We start from the raw sequence: 14,679 nt of genomic DNA, 5'->3' as shown, positions 1-14,679 counted from the left end.
TTCCTCTCCTGATGAAGCAGGCAGTGTTGCAGGGCATTATTTTTTCAGTCGGCTGCTGCAGTTTGTGTCACTCACTATCCACTCACCTATATTAGATGTTGAGCTTTGCTGCTTTTGGGCTACTGATAAATGGAGCTGGTCTTTATACTTTGACTCTGGAAGTAAAGAGGAGCAGTCTCCTTTTGAAAGCACCAAGCAGGAGGGTGCTAAGCACAGAGATTTGGGAGTTTCTGCAAAATATCAGAAGTGTGGCTGAAACTGTAGCCATTTCAGCAGTGAACTGAATAACATTAGTCATTTGGCAGTAACTGTAATTATTAAATGTGTAGCAAATACTTGGCTGGAAACAATGATAATTGTTCTATTTTCTACTTCTTAGGTATTCTTTAATTTGTTGCCTTTGTGTAAAAGTTGCCTGTGATCACAGAATCAATGTCAGGGGTTGGAAAGGACCTCCAAAGATCACTGAGTCCAACCCCTCTGCCAGAGCAGGACCAAAGCTAGGGCAGGTCACTCAGAAAGGCATCCAGACAGGTCTGGAAAGTCTCCAGAGAAGGAGCCTCCACCACCTCTCTGGGCAGCCTGTCCCAGGGCTCTGTCACCCTCACAGGAAAGAAGTTCTTCCTCATGTTCAGGTGGAACTTCCTGGGCTCCAGTTTGAATCCATTGCCCCTGGTCCTGTCCCAGGGCACAAGTGACAAGAGCTTGTCCCTGCCTTCTTGCTGCCCTCATGTATTGATAGACATTCATTAGATCCCCCCTCAGTCTTCTCTTCTCCAGACTGAACAGCCCCAGGTCTCTCAGCCTCTCCTCATAGGGCAGGTGTTCCAGTCCCTTCATCATCCTTGTAGCCTCCCTTGGACTCTCTCCAGTAGATCCCTGTCCCTCTGGAACTGGGGAGCCCAGGACTGGACACAACACTCCAAGTGAGGTCTCACCAGGGCTGAGTAGAGGGGGAGGAGAACTTCCCTAGACCTGCTGGACACACTCCTCCTGATGCACCCCAGGATTCCATTGGCCTTCTTGGCCACAAGGGCATGTTATTGTCCCATGGTAACTTGTTGTCCACCAGGACTCCAAGGTCCTTCTCCAAGGAGCTGCTCTCTAGCAAATCACCTCCTAACCTGTCCTGGTGCATTTGGTTGCTCCTTCCCAGGTGCAGGACTCTGCACTTGCTCTTGTTGAACCTCATGAGGTTCCTCTTTGCCCAGCTCTCCAGCCTGTGATGATCAGTAGGTGGTAGTTCCCATGGATGGATTTAATTTTTTGTCTTCTTGTAGGTCCTGCAAGTATAGGCTTGCTGAGCCCAGGGATCTTGGAATATTTACTGCACAGCTTGGTAAGTGTCTTTGGTCTTTGCATCTATGCACAGCCATTATAATGCAATTTATTTTCATTGTTATTGTTCTTGTGAAAAGTTAGGGTCATCTTTGGTAAACACTGGCAACTGATGTTATAGAAATTTGAGATTCCAGGGAGCCTGTGGGATCTCCATCCTTGGAGATAATCAGAAGTCAGTAGGACAAGGTAATCTATTCAAACCAGGCCTCAGCAGAAGGGTGGGTGGGATGAGCTCTGGAGCTCCCTTTCCACCTAAAGCATTCTGTGACAGAGAAGCAGCTTTTCTGATCACCTCTGCTGGGTGTTTCTTCAATAACTTTTCTTACTGCCCATGTTTAGAACTTCCAGTCCCACCCGACAGTGATGCTCTTTGCACTAATAGCCCTGGAGAAGTTTGCACAAACAAGTAAGTATTAGCCTGAAACTGCCCTTAACAGCCTTGCTGTGGTTCCTGCTGCCCGAGTGTCACTTCCTCCACCTGCTCACACCTGGGAGCATAAGACTGGGGTGGTGGGAACACTGATGTCCATTTGTAGGCAAGAAGCAATATTTGTTGTTTCAGTGACACCCCTCAAAACCCTTCAGATATTTGGTGAAACTCAGTTAGAAATTGCTACAGAAGGACTTCTGACATGAGGTCCTTGTCACTGAGATCGGCCTGGATTAGAGATGGGGGGCAGCTCTGATGGGAAGCAGCTCTGATGGAGTATTTGCAGACAGGGAAAAGAAACATGCATTGCTTCACTGACACCAGACCCACAAACCCTGAAAGATTCACTGAAACTCCCTCCTCAGCCTAGAAATTGCTACATAAAGATTTATGGCATGAGACCTTTGTTACTTGGAAAGAAATTGATCTGCATTAGAAGAGCTGGAGAACAGCCATGATCCCATGGATCTGATGGTGCAACTCCATGCTGGGAAGTGGCAGCCCAAGATTGGCATCTCCAGTCTCAGTCCGTGTCATGCCTGCCTGGGGCAAGAGTTTCCTGCTGTTTGTAACATTAAGGTTTGCAGTGGTCAAATGTTACTGGTTTTATCTCAACTTATGGCTGGTTCACAGCAATTCATTTTTTTTTTTTTGCTCTTAAATTGCAGGTGAAAATAAAATGACTGTTTCTGAGTCGTGCATTAGTGACCAACTGATCTTGCTAGAGAAGTGGACAGATAACCCAGACTATTTAAAACGCCAGGTTGGATTCTGTGCCCAGTGGAGCTTAGACAATCTGTGTAGGTATAATGAAGGGACGGATTAATTTCACATTAATTTTTATTATTACTAATTAGTACCTTAATAATTTCACTTCTCCTCAGAGAGGGGGGAGTACGTTGTGTTTGTTTTTATTGTTATTTTAATGTAAATATATCTGACTGCTTTTGTAATCACTCTTCTTAAAAAAAGAGGGGGCCAAATAAATCCAGTGTCATTGCATGGAAGGGGAGTTTTGTCAAGGAAAATGGTTGTGAAGGGAAGGGGTTTGTGCTCTGGGAGCTGGAGCTGCAGGGAACAGTCTCCTTTGCACCATGTTCCCTGTGACTCTCACTCCAGCTGGCATGCTGAGGAGCTCAGGGCAGCTCTATCTCTGGGTGGAACAGCTGGATTGCTGACACCCTGGGGATGGTCACCACTGTGAGCAAAACCCAGCAGTGCACAGGCTCAGAGAATCAGTAGGACTTTTAAGAGTAAAGATACAGTCTCGTGAGCAAAAGTGAGAAGATTTGACCAAGCACTGTACTAGCTCTGTCCTTCTGGGTGACTGACAATGATCAAATCCATTTTAGTTGTGATTTCAAAGAATCATAGAATAGTTGAGGTTGGAAGGGACCCTAAAGATCAGCAGGTTTCAACCCCCCTGCCGTGAGCAGGGACACCTCCCACCAGAACAGGCTGCACAAGCCCCATCCAACCTGCCCTTCAACACTTACAGGGATGGAGCAGCCACAGCCTCTCTGGCCAACCTGTTCCAGTGCCTTCCTACCCTCATGGTGAAGAATTTCTTTCTGATGTCCAACCTGAATCTCCCCTCTTTCAGTTTAAAACCATCACCCCTTGTCCTATCACTGCCCTCTCTGGTGCAAAGCCCCTCCCCAGCTTTTCTGAGGCCCCTTCAGGCACTGGAAGGTGCTCAAAGGTCTCCCTGGAGCCTTCTCTTCTCCAGGCTTAACACTCCAACTCTCCCAGCCTGTCATTTTGAGGGTGGAGCAACTCTAAGGACCTTGTTGCTGATGCTAGTTAGATAAATTTGGGGAACAGCTCTTGTCAGGCTTGATGGAGCTTCAGCCAGCTTATGGAAGGCCAATGTCATTTGTGGTCAGTAAATATCTGTGTAAGTGTTGCAGCAAGTTTGGGTTGTATGGAGGGGCCTGAGCAGTAGTTGAATGTGTCTGTGTCAGCAACATGACACCCAGCAGGAGAAATGCTGCTGAGCCTTCCATGTCAAAAGAGGATGCAGGGAGAAAGAGCTGCTCTGGTTCAGTTCAAGCTCATCCCCTGCCTGAAAATGAGAGGGTAAAAAAACCTTTGAAATCCTTGTTTTTCCCTTCCCCTTTTTCCCCAGTCCCAACATCTTTTCCACTGTGATGGATCAGAAAAACTCTGCCAGCTGAAAATGCAAATACAATAGTACACCCTGAAGCAGTGGATCCTGGTTTGAGCTTGGATGCCTTGTGGGTTTCCTGAAGGTAGTAATTGGATTGTAGGGGTTCTGCTCAGAGGTGCAGGTCACCTTGGCAGTTCAGAAGGTGTTTAACAAGCAGAGTATTGGAAGCGATGCTGTTTGCATGCAGGCAAAGTAGCAGTCATGGAATCCCAGACTGGTTTGTATTGGAAGGGACCTTAAAGATCATCTAGATCCAACCCCCTGCATGGGCAGGGACACCTCCCACCAGACCAAGTTGATAACTGGATCCTGGAGAGTTTGATTGTCACTGTGTGAAATGTTGCAAAGAAAGTTTTGCTGTGGCAATGATTAAAACTAGTTTTCTTTTGCAGTTTTAAAAGAAGGGAGGCAGTTTACATATGAGAAGGTTGACTTGACCAACATTAGGGCTATGCTGAACAGCAACGATGTCAGCGAATACCTGAAGATCTCACCCCATGGGTTAGAGGTAGGATGTCATTTTGGGATTTCAACCTAAAACAGGAGGCTGAAGAAAAAGGCAGATTTTAACTATTTCTGTTGGCTGCTTGCTCCTGTGACTTCCTAGAACAAATCCAAGTTCACTCCCAGCTTTGTATAGAGAGCTTGCTTTGTCAGAGGGTTTTACCATCACTGCACTGATCTCAGTTGTACAAGTGTTCACAGTAAAGTCACAGCTCCACCTGTGCCCCATAACATCAGAAACGTGAGGATGATGCTTAAGAGTCAGCTGTTTTTTCACTCACTTTGACTAAAATTGTTCACAGAGTATAATCATTGCTTACCCTGCCTCCCTGTGACAAGCTTACAGCAGCAGGATTTTTCTCAGCCATGTTTTTCTTTCTTCCTTTATTACTTTTTAGAAAAACTTCTTGGACTAGAGATGAATTTTCATGAATTAATATTTAATCCCTCTCTGTCCTCCACATGATCCATCAGCTAACAATCAATGACTTTAGTCTTCCTGCCTTGGTTGTCTTAGTCTTTAAATCTTTAAATTGATGCTGTCAACTCTCTACTTTTTCCTTTTTTCCCCCCTTGTGGCTGAACAATTTTCAGCCTACTGGCTACTTGGTGTGACAATTGGTGTGAAGTGAGATCACTTTCTGTCTGAAATGCCCCTAAAATGTTGCTGCTGTCTTCTTAGACACCAGAAACATGACCCAGGGGAACAAAGGGGTTTGTTTGGATGCTGATGTTGCAGATGATTCTCTCCTGGGTTGGTTTTGGCAGGCTCGATGTGATGCCTCCTCCTTTGAGAGCGTCAGGTGCACGTTCTGTGTGGACTCTGGGGTCTGGTACTATGAAGTGACTGTCATTACCTCAGGAGTGATGCAGATAGGCTGGGCCACCAAAGACAGCAAGTTTCTCAATCATGTGAGTACCTGTGATGTCAGATAGCCTATGGTGGAATTTCAGTGCTTTTGTACTTGCCAACACCAAGGAAAATAGCTGTGTTTGTTCTGTGGTTATAACACTGAGCACTTCAGTGTTTCCTCCAGCTTTCCTGTACTTCCCTGAACCTGTTTTTGTTGCATTTAGTGGGACAAGAAGGGCTGTGTTGTCAGTGCTGCAGCCTGACTGTTCACACAAGCAGAGCAGCTGGCAGTGACAGCTTGGAAGCTGCTGCTGTCTGGGAGCTGCAGGGCTTATCTCTTGTGGCTTGGTCTTTTTTTGGAGGTTCTTCAGGTAACACCAGTGGGTGCTGCCTGGTTTTGTGAAGTAAACAATTGCTCCCCAGGAGCCAGCAGATTTTCATGCACTCACTTTTACACCAGTCACCAATTAGCGATTTGATTGCTCTCTTTAACATACTTTTCTATTAAATTAACTTTCACAAGGGAAATAATTCCTTACATTGGCTCACACATAGTGTGGTATTGTTGGCTCTGCTGGTAGCAGCAATATGGTGCAGGTAGGGTATGTGAATGCTTTTTAAAAATTATTTAAAAATAAGGGAAAAGATTAAACCTTCTGTATTATAAAGTACACTATTATTTTGTAGTTTAATTTGCTTTCCCTCTCATCCAGATAACTTATTGTTTTATTTTTAATTTTAAGTATTCTTCTTCCTACTATTTAATAGAATAATATCATACAATTCCAGACTGGTTTGGGTTGGAAGGAACCTTAAAGATCATCCAGTCCCAACCCCCTGCATGGGCAGGGACACCTCCCACCAGCCCAGGTTGCTCCAAGCCCCATCCAACCTGCCCTTCAACACTGCCAGGGATGGGGCAGCCACAGCTTCCCTGGGCAACCTGAGCCAGGGTCTCCCCACCCTCACACTAAAGGATTTCCTCCTCATGTCTCCCCTAAATCTCCCCTATTCCAGTTTTAATGCTACTTTACTGTAAAAATGTTGTACTTCCTAGTGTTAATGCAAAATGTGCCATGTACACGTGAAGTCCAAACCTCTAGCCAAAGAATTATATCTAATGTCAGCAGAGGTGTAACTAGGACCTCTCTCTCCTTAAATCTTTATGGTGACTCTACTCAACTCAGTGTGCTGGAGCATGTTGGCTTCAGTATTTCCATAATACTAAGAAAGGGTCATGATTGCCACCCAAAAAACCTGTCTGCTTGGGCTTAGAGAGGACTTTCCATATCACCATCCTCCCAAGTGTCCATTCAAGGTGATTGAAGTACAAGGTAGAATTTTAGTACAGGAGCTGTGTATGGCCCAGCCTGCTGCCAGTGAAAATACAGCCCTGGGGCTTGAGGTTGACACTTCTACTGTCTGGGTTTGAGAAGAAAAAGTACCCTTAGCCCTATTTCATTGTTGTAATTGCATGGTTTTCCGTTCCTACTAGGAATTTAATTTAGGAGACAAATCATATCTATGTATTGAACGTAGAGATAAGCAGTTAAAACTGCTCATTTAAGATTATTATAGAAAAAGTCATTCTGCAGCTGGAGAAGCTAATCTGAAGATAGGCCAAACACATGAGAGTAGATGCTGATGGTGGGGGGATGAGAGAAATACAGCAGGGGGGTGAAACACATCAGTGGCAGGAAACCCAGCAGGAATGAGAGGAGCAGCTTTTCTCACCATTTTAACTCTTCTGGGAGCTCCATGGTCTGGCTCCATTTCTTCTAATTATTCATGTAAATAACATTGTCCTCAGCTGGTGGAGAACAGGCACATGTCTCTGCATCACATCCCACCAGTCCAACGTTTCTAAGGTGGGATTGCAACTGTGATTTAAATTTAAAAAACCCAAATCAGGAAAACCTAACAATGCAAAAGAAAACAACCACAACCAAACAGAAATACCCTCCAGACCTGTCATGAGCTCTGGAGACACTGGGCGTAATGCAAACTGTTGACAAAAAAAGGCCCTGTGTCTGCTTCTGGACTGCTAAGAAGCTTAAAAGATTTTTGCCACTTGCAGTTAAGGAGCTTGGGCTAAATGCATCTTTCTGTCTGCACTTCTTGTGCAAGGTATGAAAAGTGGAGCTGTCACATCTCTGAGCAGGATGGTTTTCTGCTGCTACAGCTCTTCTGCTGGTGGCTAATGCTGCTGTTCTTGAAGTCAGTCAGGTGTCTGCCTGAAATACAAGGGTATGATCTGCTGGGCATGGCACAAACACAGTCCTCAGAGTAGCCATATGCTCTTTATTTACAGCATGTGTAACTAAAAGCCTAGTCCTCAAGATGCCATTAAACACCATTAGCTGGGCTTAGCTGCAGTGTGGGACATCAGAGCTTGTGGAATCAGACACTGTCTAGTGTTGCCTCTCCAGACAAACCCTGCTGACCACGGGGAAGTTTATCTTCTCTGATGCCTTTGGGTTTCATGATTGGGCTCTCCTACATGACAAGTCCTTCTCACACTCTGAAACCTGTATTTCTGTGTTTATCTTGGACCTTGGGACTATTGCGTGGTAACCTTTTCACAAAGTGAGGGAGGCTGGCATGGAAAGGAACACAATATGCTACAAATTAGCAAAGGGACTATGGGTTTGTTCTCTTCCTCTGCGCTCCCTGTTCTGGTGGCACTTGGTTATCTTGTCAGGGAAGGTTTTCCAACTCTGGTGCTGGGGCTTGGAGATAAGAGAGTGATTACACTTCTGTGTTGACTTTTAAGATGCTAAACATTAGCTATTTGGTACTAGCTTCTGATTTAAATAGTTCCATAGACAAGAGTGACTTGAGCTCATGGGGAATAAAAAACACTTCGGAGACAATAGAATTATGGAATCCCAGACTGGTTTGGGTTGGAAGGGACCTTAAAGAGCATCAGGTCCCAACCCCCTGCATGGGCAGGGACACCTCCCACCAGACCAGGTTGCTCCAAGCCCCATCCAACCTGCCCTTCAACACTGCCAGGGATGGGGCAGCCACAGCTTCCCTGGGCAACCCGAATAGCCCTTTCTCTCCTCACCCCAACAAATTCCTTTCAATGCAGACATGAAACCAAGGCTAGTTTGAAAAAAAGGGTTTTCATGGGGGTGGGAGCAACTCTTCCTGCTTTTGGCTGAATGGCTTAGTTGACTAGCAATCAGCTGGGGCTTGGGAGTGAGGAATGGCTGCAGACTGGAATGCTTTGCTCTCTTCCTGAAGGAAGGTTACGGCATCGGGGACGACGAGTACTCCTGTGCGTACGACGGCTGCCGGCAGCTCATCTGGTATAATGCCAGAAGTAAACCACATTCCCACCCCTGCTGGAAAGAAGGTATTCCCTCCCTCTTCTGCTGGGTATCCTAGTGGGGTTTTCTGCACACTTTTTTTTTTTTTTTTTTTTTTGCCTCTTTGCAGGTGTCTAGAAACCAGTTCATTACAGGTGTGAACAGAGCAGTGACTGCCCTAATCCTGATTTAATAATTATCCCAGTTTAATAACTATTGTGCCTTTACTGGTCTTTGCAGTGGTTGAAATGTTTGAAGTGGGTACCAGGCTCTTGTTCCACTATCTGTGTAAACAGAATCTTGTTGGTTAAATGCTTTTTCTTTTCTCAGGAAGGGTACTAATCATTGCAGCAACCAACATTGCTGGACACTTAGACTTTTCTCCAGATGTTTGTAGTTCTACAAAACAGGGTTTAAACAACCCTTTCTGGGCTGAAAGAGTTCTTTTAGAGAGCAGCATAAATCTTGATCTCTGAATTAGACCTTTTTTTTTTTTTTTAAGGAGAAGTTGCACTGTCTTGCTTACTTTAAATTCTTGGATAGCTCTTTGGACAGCAAAGTTCTGTTCTTGATCTCAGCTTCAAAACCTTGGCAGAGTCTGGGCATGTCAGGCTTGTGTGAATGGTGCCACCTTCTCTTCCAGTAAAAACTTCTCCCAAGGATGGCTAAATTAAACACTTCCTACAAATAAATAGCACAAGCAATATTGGAAACTTAGACTTTAGCAAGTGTGTGTTCTGAGCTCTTCAGTGGGTGTAAAATAGCCAAGGAGAGACAAAGTTCAACTTTTTTTCTGGCTGTGGCAAATACCCTGCAATACTTATACAGCTGTGTAGTATTAATGCTCTGAAAGAATTAATTACTTAAATTTTTTTATTATTTTCTCCTGTTTTGGTTTTCTTTTGTCTGTCTTTATCAGTGTTGCTTCCTTTTGTGCTTTTGCAAACAGTTCCTTTTAAGCAAGGCAACTCATATTGAGATATGTGATACTTACAACAAAGTGTTTCAGCTTTTGGCATTTGGCAGAAGTTACATTTTTAAATTATCTTTTCTTTTTTTATGTAAGGAGACACAATAGGATTTCTACTAGATTTGCAAGAAAAGCAAATGATCTTCTATTTAAATGGAAACCAGCTTCCTGCTGAGAAGCAAGTCTTTTCATCTGCTGTGTAAGTATGTGCTCATTTGGAAGGACAGTGACCTGTAGGGGTTTTAATTATATTAAGTTTTTTAAAAATTATATTGTATTTTTAATTACATGAAGTGTTTCCCATTTGAGATGGAAATGCATATTTGTTTACCTGAAGCCATCATTAAGCAGGTTTCCTAACTGAAATCAGTGAGGAGGATTTAATTTTATAGGTGGATTTCAGGGTCCCAGATAAATACTTTGCACCTTCCACTGGTAGGTTCACCTCAGTGTGTTCTCCTGTCAAACTAGCACAGCACTGAAATGGAGGAACAAATATTGAAACAGAGGAACAAATTCCTTGTAGTGCTTGAGGAATTTTTGCTCTTTTAAAAAATAAAGCCCCAGTCCTGTGAATGAAGGGTGGGTATTAACTTGCTGCTGTTCACTGGGGCCAGTTCCTGTAGTTGTTGAGTAGTCAGTCATGGGAAGACACCTCTTGGGAGCCTTGCAGAAAGGGGCTAGTTTCATTTTGCCAACTCTGTTAAAATTAACACATGGGGAACTCCTCTGACCCTCATGGAGAGGTTCAGCCTTTTAGTTCTTAAAAGATAAGCAGGCAGGATGCTTGAGAAAGAAGCTTGCAGTGCTGCTTAATTAACAGCACTTTGTAAATTGTAGTATTACAGTGCTAAGAACTTCATTCATGGTTTCTCCACAAAATGAAGGTGCAAGCATAGAGTAGCTCCAAGAGCTGCAGAGTATCTTGTCTGTCCAGCTGGCAGTGCTCTGTTCTGCATGCAGAGCGTGTCATCTGGGCACCCAACAGCTTCTGTTCCTGGGTTAGAACTTGGGGTGTTGCCCAACTTGGGCCCTTCCAGTAAATAATCCTGGAAGAGGTGATGCTTGTGGTGTGTTTACACGGTGGCTGTAAAGAAGTGACAGCTGTCCTGAGGTGATGCTGCAGGACAAGGAGGAATAGCTGGGTGTTGTGCTGAGAGCTCAGACCTGCCTTCCCAGGTCCCACACCACAAGTGTCCGAGTGGCCCAAGTTCCCCAGATTTGTGCCTGCTCAAAGAAAGCAGGAGAAGGGGTGGCCATGGAGGTGGCCCCTGCAGTTGATGCTGCTCCTCACAACTCCAAAAAACAGCAGTACACTTCTCAGTGTGAAGAGGATCAGGCTGTGGGCTGTTCAGGTGTGTATCTGCTCTTAGTCAGCAGCCCTTATCGTCTGGCTCCGTCGGAAATTCCCACAAACCCTGAGAGTGAACAAAGAAGTTGAGAAAGACACAAGGAAAGTAAGTGCAGCTGAAAGAGGGTGTGTCAGAGGCTCTTCCCCCAGCTAGTGTAGAATACTTCTACTGAAGGGACTTGTCACTTTGTTTCAGGGTATGTTTTTGTCTGGTAATAGTTGTGAAACTTGTCAAGGGTTTTACTTTCTTTACTGAATCACTTCTCAGTCATTCTAACATGTCCTTGTTCATCCTTTTGCAGATCTGGCTTTTTTGCTGCAGCTAGTTTCATGTCCTATCAACAATGTGAGTTCAACTTTGGGGCAAAACCTTTCAAGTACCCACCACCAATGAAGTTTAGTACCTTTAATGATTATGCCTTTCTGACAGCAGAAGAGAAAATCATTTTGCCCAGGTAATCTTCCTTCTAGTTTGAGTGTGTCTGTGTCCAGAGAAATGAAATGCTTCCCTCTGAGCTGCAGAGTTGTTTTTTATGGGGTCACATCTCCATAGGTCTCTTCAGCAAAGGATTAGACCATGTGCTCAGTGGAACTTTATCAGTAGGGCAGGAGATAAACAGCCAAAATGCATTGCATTAAAATATTTTCATAATATAAAGCTAAATTAAAATTTAGTGTAGTACTGCACAGTCAACTGTTTTTAGTAGGAGTGGCTCCTGCCCTCTAAGAATGATTAGGTTGGTTGAGGAGCTATAGTCTTAATTAAAAAAATGGTTTTTTTTAAATTGACCTAATTTGGGATTTTGGCAGTGTGGAGTCACTGAATGACTTGAAGCTGTCCTTTTTAATCCAGAGGAAAATGTCCCCATCTGTGAATGATAGAACTAACAAAGGTTCATCAATATACATGTGCCTTCCCACCTAAATATAAATCAAGCCAGATAGAAACAGGTTGGGATACATTTTTCCTTAACTTACCAAGCTTTTGGCAGGAGTAAAAACCAACAGCTTTTCTGGTTTAGGTCATTAGTAATAAAACAATGTACTGGAACACAAGCAGTGTAATCTGGGATATCCTGTAGCCCAGATTTGCAGCTGTGTCTGAAGATGGCCCTTGGAGCAGAGCTGATGTATGTGGTTGAAATCATCTTTTGTTGCTCCTAATTGAGGAGACTGGGGTACCTCTGGCTATAATAAAACTTAGACACTGGTTTTGAATGATCTAGTTGTTGGATCAAGTGTACCTCAGGTACTTAAGTATCTTAGTGTTCAAAAAGAAAGGAAAAAAAAAAAACAACAAACCTTACTTTGAGTCACAGGCTGGCAAGTTTGAGGCTTCTGAGATTGTCTTTATGCAGAGAAAATCAGGAGCATTTGATACTGCCATGTAGCCAGGGTGATTAACATCTGCTTGTGGCTGCAGGAGCTTTAAGTGAGAGTCTGGTTTAACCCCTTCAGGTGGTCTGGTGGTGGTCACCCCCTCTCCAAAGTGGGTGCTCTCCTGTCTCATCCTGGCCATGTGCTAGAGGAGGGCTTTGCAGCTGCTGATCCAATGTCAGTCTGGCACTGCTCTTGCAATATTGAAGCATGTGAGAGCTGTTACCTGATTGTGCCAAAAGGTGCACAGAGAAACTCAGGGGGAACTGGTTTCCTGGTGATGCCTGAGGAGGAACGTGGTGCGTTCCAGCCTGTTTCGTACAAGATTGCACTGCAAGCCTGGGCTCAGTGTCCACACAGATCATCCCTGCCCTGCAGCCTGGCCTGTTGGGAAACAAAGCCAGTCCTAAGCTAAGATAGCTTTGATCTTAAAAGTGAAAGGGAAACAAAGGCAAGAGCCTGAGTGGATCCTAATTATCCACCACAAGCTCCTGTAGAGTTATGCTGAGTTTGTTGTGTGGGACACAGTCTGGGCTAGACATGTCACCCTGTCATCCAGCAGTGTGTGTGTTCCAAACCTGGAATGTCCTCTTTAATCAAACAGGAGATTTTTATCCATTTACTCTCTTGAGGCAGTTGCCATAATGTTGGTTTTATTTTCCAGGCTGTTGGTCTTATTTTCCATTTCTGTTCTTTGACATTGTCAAAACATCATAGAGTTTCTAAATGCTTTTGATACGTGGGTTTGGGTGGTTTATTTGGGTTTTGCTTAACTCTTAAAATCCCATAGATATTAAAGAACATTTTTTTGAGGTGTTCAGCTGTGGGAACTGGAACAATTGTTGTCTGACACCCTCTTTGTCCTGTTCTGACAGATCAGAATAGGGAGTTAAGACTATTCTGAATATCTCGGGGTATGTGAAGCCTTTTTGGTGGGGAGTTATGATGTTTCTCAGCAGTTCTGTTGAGGAGCACAGGCAGGTGTAGCACTGGTCTTGGTGCAGGGCTGAGCACAGGTGGGAACCCATCCCTTGGAGTCAGACTGACACGTGTGTGTGTCTCTCTCTGCAGACACAGGCGCCTGGCTCTGCTGAAGCAAGTGAGCATCCGGGAGAACTGCTGCACACTCTGCTGTGATGAGGTAGCAGACACAGAGCTCAGGCCATGTGGACACAGGTAAAACCTTAAGAACAACCCCAAAACATATGCAAGAAGCTGGAAAATTTCTGCGTGGCCAGCAGGTCAAGGCAGGTGATTCTCCTACTTTGTGGTTCTCATGAGACCCCACCTGGAGAACTGTGTCCAGTACTGGAGCCCCAACACAAGAAGGACATGGAGCTCCTGGAGAGAGTCCTGAGGAGGCCACGGAGATGATCCAAAGGCTGGAGCAGCTCTGCTCTGGAGACAGGCTGGGAGAGTTGGGGTGTTCAGCCTGGAGAACAGAAGGCTCCAGGGAGACCTTAGAGCACCTTCCAGTGCCTGAAGGGGCTCCAGGAAAGCTGGGGAGGGACTTGGGACAAGGGCAGGGAGGGAGAGGACGAGGGGGAAGGGATTCAAACTGGCAGAGGGAGATTGAGGTGAGACATGAGGAGGAAATTCTTTGCTGTGAGGGTGGGGAGACCCTGGCCCAGGTTGCCCAGGGAAGCTGTGGCTGCCCCATCCCTGGCAGTGTTGAAGGGCAGGTTGGAGGGGGCTTGGAGCAGCCTGGTCTGGTGGGAGGTGTCCCTGCCCATGCAGGGGGTTGAATCTAGATGATCTTTGAGGTTCCTTCCAACCCAAACCAGTCTGGGATTCTATGAAAATAGTGCTTAGTGAGGTGATTTAAGCACCGAATGGGTAGATGAGGTTGTGGTTGGGGGATTTAGGTTACGGTTGGACTTGATGATCTTCAAGGTCCCTTCCAACCAGGATGATTCTGTGATTCTATGAAAACGTGTGTCCTTGACATTCAGCTCAGGGGGGCCAGATGCAGTCCCTGCTTCTCTTGACTGGTTCCCCAGCATAAAGGCAGTAACCCCTCAGTTTCAGCATGTGACAGAGGGTAACCACAGTAGTCCCACCACTCCCCTCACCCCAGCCCTGAGCAGATTCAGTCCTTCACTCTGTGTCTGTTGGGGGCTGGGGAGCTGCTGTGGCTGCCAAGTCCTGATTTCCTCTCATCAAATGTTTCACTGACAGGTACTTGCTTAGTGCTGGGGCTGTGAAATCCGGGTCATATGAGGAGAGAAAAAGATGCATTATATACTCAAATACTCATTAAATGTTCAAGAAATGGATTGTCTCAAGCCACAAATTCATCTAAAAGCTAAAAATGGGACAGCAGGATGAGTAATACCATAATTACACCTTCCTGCAGTTAAACAGCCTCC

The 14,679-nt window shown here is 45.1% G+C and overlaps 1 protein-coding gene across 1 annotated transcript in view; it reads left to right on the top strand.

The window, feature by feature from the left end:
• The window catches only part of RSPRY1 (ring finger and SPRY domain containing 1), a 45,350-nt gene that overhangs the window by 27,639 nt on the left and 3,032 nt on the right, over positions 1–14,679 (top strand). The window contains exons 7-15 of the mRNA XM_051629371.1: positions 1,281–1,339; positions 1,681–1,747; positions 2,440–2,571; positions 4,334–4,449; positions 5,214–5,357; positions 8,548–8,659; positions 9,679–9,781; positions 11,236–11,388; positions 13,382–13,486. Of these exons, the coding sequence (XP_051485331.1) occupies positions 1,281–1,339; positions 1,681–1,747; positions 2,440–2,571; positions 4,334–4,449; positions 5,214–5,357; positions 8,548–8,659; positions 9,679–9,781; positions 11,236–11,388; positions 13,382–13,486 (991 nt within the window). The remainder of the gene's footprint in view (positions 1–1,280; positions 1,340–1,680; positions 1,748–2,439; positions 2,572–4,333; positions 4,450–5,213; positions 5,358–8,547; positions 8,660–9,678; positions 9,782–11,235; positions 11,389–13,381; positions 13,487–14,679) is intronic.

The sequence above is a fragment of the Apus apus genome, chromosome 11, assembly GCF_020740795.1.
Source record: "Apus apus isolate bApuApu2 chromosome 11, bApuApu2.pri.cur, whole genome shotgun sequence".
Lineage (NCBI taxonomy): Eukaryota > Metazoa > Chordata > Aves > Apodiformes > Apodidae > Apus > Apus apus.
Note: the sequence above shows the minus strand (reverse complement) of the source record. Positions and strands in the feature narration are given on the sequence as shown.